A 5,533-nucleotide genomic window follows, 5' to 3' on the forward strand; every position below is an offset into this window, starting at 1 on the left:
AGGAGAGGAGAGGAGAGGAGAGGAGAGGAGAGATGAGAGGGAGGGAGGAGAGGTGGGTATGGTGTGAGAGAAAGAGAGAGAGGAGAGGAGGGGAAGGGGAGAGAGGAGAGGAGAGGAGAGGAGAGGAGAGGAGGGGAAGGGGAGAGAGGAGAGGAGAGGAGAGGAGAGGAGAGGAGAGGAGAGGAGAGGAGAGGAGAGGAGAGGATGGTTGTTTATGAGACCAGTTCAATTCTCTAACATTACCACCAAACAAAGAGAGACTGTGGGTCTGAGCTAGCACTGTCTGTCTCCTACACAGACACACACACACACACGCACATACTCTCGTTTCTCTCTCGCTCTATCTTATTCATTCTCTCTTTCCATCCCTCCCTTCCTTTTCTCTCTCTCTCTCTATCTTATTCATTCTCTCTTTCCATCCCTCCCTTCCTTTTCTCTCTCTGTCTCTATCTTATTCATTCTCTCTTTCCATCCCTCCCTTCCTTTTCTCTCTCTCTCTATCTTATTCATTCTCTCTTTCCATCCCTCCCTTCCTTTTCTCTCTCTGTCTCTATCTTATTCATTCTCTCTTTCCATCCCTCCCTTCCTTTTCTCTCTCGCTCTCTATCTTATTCATTCTCTCTTTCCATCCCTCCCTTCCTTTTCTCTCTCGCTCTATCTTATTCATTCTCTCTTTCCATCCCTCCCTTCCTTTTCTCTCTCGCTCTATCTTATTCATTCTCTCTTTCCATCCCTCCCTTCCTTTTCTCTCTCTGTCTCTATCTTATTCATTCTCTCTTTCCATCCCTCCCTTCCTTTTCTCTCTCTCTCTCTATCTTATTCATTCTCTCTTTCCATCCCTCCCTTCCTTTTCTCTCTCTGTCTCTATCTTATTCATTCTCTCTTTCCATCCCTCCCTTCCTTTTCTCTCTCTCTCTATCTTATTCATTCTCTCTTTCCATCCCTCCCTTCCTTTTCTCTCTCTCTCTATCTTATTCATTCTCTCTTTCCATCCCTCCCTTCCTTTTCTCTCTCTCTCTATCTTATTCATTCTCTCTTTCCATCCCTCCCTTCCTTTTCTCTCTCTCTCTATCTTATTCATTCTCTCTTTCCATCCCTCCCTTCCTTTTCTCTCTCTGTCTCTATCTTATTCATTCTCTCTTTCCATCCCTCCCTTCCTTTTCTCTCTCTCTCTATCTTATTCATTCTCTCTTTCCATCCCTCCCTTCCTTTTCTCTCTCTCTCTATCTTATTCATTCTCTCTTTCCATCCCTCCCTTCCTTTTCTCTCTCTGTCTCTATCTTATTCATTCTCTCTTTCCATCCCTCCCTTCCTTTTCTCTCTCTGTCTCTATCTTATTCATTCTCTCTTTCCATCCCTCCCTTCCTTTTCTCTCTCTGTCTCTATCTTATTCATTCTCTCTTTCCATCCCTCCCTTCCTTTTCTCTCTCTGTCTCTATCTTATTCATTCTCTCTTTCCATCCCTCCCTTCCTTTTCTCTCTCTGTCTCTATCTTATTCATTCTCTCTTTCCATCCCTCCCTTCCTTTTCTCTCTCTCTCTATCTTATTCATTCTCTCTTTCCATCCCTCCCTTCCTTTTCTCTCTCTGTCTCTCTTTCTCTCTCTTCCTCTCCTTTCTCTGTCTCTCTTCCTCTCCTCTCTCTAGAACCATTATACACAACATTGATAGTATCTGTCTTGTGTTCTTCCTATCAGCAGCTTGATTGGACTGTATCAAGTATCTCAGAGTAGGAGGGCTGATCTAGGATCAGTTCTGCCATCTAGATCCCAATGAATACGAATACATGGACAGGAAGGGACCTGATCCCTGATCAGCACTCTAACTCCTCTAGACAACAAGAGTCTCCCCATTGCTTTGTCCAGGGTACTGGTCCTCACATACACATCACATACAGGGTGGACTGGTCATAGGGCAGCTTGGCCAAATTGGTCCATCTGTAGCCCAGTGGGCCGGTCTGAATTGGTCCATCTGTAGCCCAGTGGGCCGGTCTGAATTGGTCCATCTGTAGCCCAGTGGGCCGGTCTGAAATGGTCCATCTGTAGCCCAGTGGGCCGGTCTGAAATGGTCCATCTGTAGCCAAGTGGGCCGGTCTGAATTGGTCCATCTGTAGCCCAGTGGGCCGGTCTGAATTGGTCCATCTGTAGCCCAGTGGGCCGGTCTGAATTGGTGTTATTGCACAAAATTATCTTTATTTTGGCTAATAATCGGGGTGGCCTCTTGGAAAGAAATTGGCCAGTGTGTTAGAAATGCCCAGGCCGGATTCTGGTCCCAGTCCGTCCCTGCATCACATCTGTAGCAGCCTTGTAGATCACAGTGAATACGAATACAGGGGACAGGTGGTGACATGATCCCTGATCAGCAATCCTTCTCCTCTAGACAAGTAGGAGGGGTTCAGAGAGAAAGGTGTCCAAAATGACATCCTATTCACCCTTTATTATAACCAGTGTGGGCCAAAGTACTGCACTATAATATACTTTGGCCCACACTTGTATTGGAAAAAAAATGCTATCTAGAACCTAAAAGGGTTCTTCGGCTGTCCCCATATACCAGAATTCTTTGAAGAACTCTTTTTGGTTGCAGGTAGAACTCCTTTGGTTCCAGGTAGAACCATTTTGTGTTGCATGTAAGAACCCTTTCTACAGAGGGTTCTTAACATGGAACCAAAAAGGGATCTCCTATGGGGACAGCCGAAGAACCTTTTGGAACTTTTTCTCTAAGAGTGCAGAGACCTATTGGCCCTGGTTAAAATAGTACACTATATAGGGAATGTGGGGTCATTTGGGACATAAGCTAAGTGAATTAGCTGCTCTTACATAACCACAGTTTGAGAAAGTGGTCAGATGCATAAAGGGAGTGGACACACACACACACACACACACACACACACACACACACAGAGAGAGAGAGAGAGATTGTTTATTTATGTATTTGTACTACACACAATTCCCCAGGCCTAGCTCTTCCCTGAACCCTGGTTGTCATGGAAACTGTAGAATTCCCTTGGCCTGCTCGAGCCAACTGGCATCGAGAGCTTTGCGTGCAGCGAGGGAGAACACTGAGAGTGAGAATTATTTAGAGCTTCAATTTATTTTTTCCTAATTATTTCGTTTTTGTTGAAGAAATTGTTTATGATAACGTTGACCAACCTGTTGATTCGCGCTAGTGCTAATTCTTGATTCAATGTCCTCACGCACCCGCACCTTCACTGTGTATCATAAATAGCCTAGATGCGAAACAACAACGAAACTATGGGCTACTATCTCATAGTCAAATACATTTCAAATAAATCGCAAAAGATTCAAATATCAACATTTGAATAGTTCATGAAAGTTAGCCCAGCCTACGTCACCTTTCCACCTGGCGGCTGAGCCGTTGATGCTCCTAGATGTTTCCACTTCCCAGTAACAGCACTTAGAGTTGACCGGGGCAGCTCTAGCAGTGGAGACATTTGACGAACTGAACTGTTGGAAATGTGGTGCTAGGTTGAAAGTCACTGAGCTCTTCAGTAAGGCCATTCTAGTGCCAGTGTTTGTCTATGGAGATTGCACGGCTGTGTGATGGGTGTGGCTGAAATAGCCGAATCCACTCATTTGAAGGGGTGTCCACATACTTTTGACCATGCCGTGTATAACAGAAAGACTTCAACGCGCGTTATAAAATAATAATTCTAGTGAATAAAGTTTGTTATAAAATAGTAATTCTAGTGAATAAAGTTTGATTTAAAATAAGGAGTAAAATGACAAGAGGGGATTCAGTGTCGCCATGAAGCAATGAATACACCATTATTTGTGATATATCCTAGCAATAAATACACCATTATTTGTGATATATCCTAGCAATAAATACACCATTATTTGTGATATATCCTAGCAATAAATACACCATTATTTGTGATATATCCTAGCAATAAATACACCATTATTTGTGATATATCCTAGCAATAAATACACCATTATTTGTGATATATCCTAGCAATAAATACACCATTATTTGTGATATATCCTAGCAATAAATACACCATTATTTGTGATATATCCTAACAATAAACAATACAATGAATGACGAAAATGTTTTATAGACCTACTCGAAAATTTGAAGTTTATTAACTTTATAAAAAATATTTTAAAAATGTTTGTTGAAAATGTAAGTTATTTTTATGAAAATACCTCGAAGATCGTTTTTAATAAAGCAGAAGCGGGTAACCCAGGTCCAGGTAGGCTTGAAAAAAATATTATTTTTTGTTGTAAAAAAAACAAACATTATACGATAAAATGGTAAAAGATCAAAAATAAAAAGTGGATATGATAAAATTATGAATCATAAAAAGTTGATCTGATAAAAAGATAATAGCCTAAATTGTATTTACCCAGAACCAGACAGAGCAGGTCCAGACCGACCAGTAGTTTCCGTTTGGACAGAGCCGATCCCGTTATCTCCACCAGTTTCTGCCCAGACCCGTTATCTTTCTCTTGGCCTCTGGTACCCACGTTGCTCTCCGGTAGTTTGAGTTGCAGGTCCGTGTTCGGCACGGGCGCAACTCCAGGGCTGTGCCGGGAATATTTCTCCAACATCTTCTTGTTTTATCCAGTTAGTGGTTAAACGTTTAATTCAATATTGACCGTTGTTCAAACTAAGAAAGATGAGTGACATAGACCTACAACTGTATTTCAGCTAGATATAATTTCGATAGCAACAAGTTGGGCTGTGATAGAGACCTGTGGCGAACTTGGAAGTCTTGAAAAATATAATTCATCCAAACAGTTTAGAGTTGTCAAAGTGGAAAATCAAATTCCTTCAAGCCTCGTGAGTCGAACATCCCCAAATGATTTTGAAAGACGTTTTTGTTACTGATTTTATTTCCAAACGCATTTCTATAAAACTCGCCCTGACATGCTCAGTGCGTCGATCCGTCACAATTCCAGCCGCAGTCAACCGGTAGTTGTGAAACGTTCAGGGATGAGACATTACGGGGATGGGCGTTGCGGCGGTAGACCGTCTCATTTGTCTTCTATCTGTCTTTATCTCTCAAATGTACAGTCCTAGTAATGAACATACAGTATGTTTTGGTTCCCTCATTCCCACCCCATATGCTATTCTCTCTCTCGCTCTCTCTCTCCGTCCTCTTATCAAGAAAAAATCAATAAAAACCAGCGCGTTTTTGAGAAACTTGTTTTGGTTCACTCATTCCCACCCCATAGGCTATTCTCTCTCGCTCTCTCTCTTTCTCCCTCCCTCTCTCTCTCTCTCTCAGTCCTCTGGTGAGAAACTTGTTCTCTCACCAAACAAACGGATCCGTCAGAGGTATGAGCACTTGTTCTCACCGTGGAGAGCAGGCCAGTACACGTTTTATGTGTCTGTGTGTGAAAGAGAGAGAGCATAATGATTTTGGTTGTAAATCTCACTGTTTGATTAATGCTGTGTCAGCAACGCCTGCCAGTGGCTCCTGTACACTCAGGTGTATGTGTCATGTGGTAGTTAGGTGAGAGGAGATGACATCAGAGCTCCCCCAGACAGGATGTGGTAGAGATACT

General features: G+C 42.6%; 1 protein-coding gene across 1 annotated transcript in view; it reads right to left on the reverse strand.

Annotated features, from left to right (window-relative positions):
* Nucleotides 1–5,249, reverse strand: part of LOC110512914 (phospholipid phosphatase 3) — a 14,877-nt gene extending 9,628 nt beyond the window's left edge. The window contains exon 1 of the mRNA XM_090195178.1: nucleotides 4,369–5,249. Coding sequence (XP_090051304.1) covers nucleotides 4,369–4,573 — 205 coding nt within the window. The 5' untranslated portion in view covers nucleotides 4,574–5,249. The remainder of the gene's footprint in view (nucleotides 1–4,368) is intronic.
* Nucleotides 5,250–5,533: the final 284 nt, after the last annotated feature.

This window comes from Oncorhynchus mykiss, chromosome 13, assembly GCF_057628025.1.
Source record: "Oncorhynchus mykiss isolate SJ-2025 chromosome 13, ASM5762802v1, whole genome shotgun sequence".
Lineage (NCBI taxonomy): Eukaryota > Metazoa > Chordata > Actinopteri > Salmoniformes > Salmonidae > Oncorhynchus > Oncorhynchus mykiss.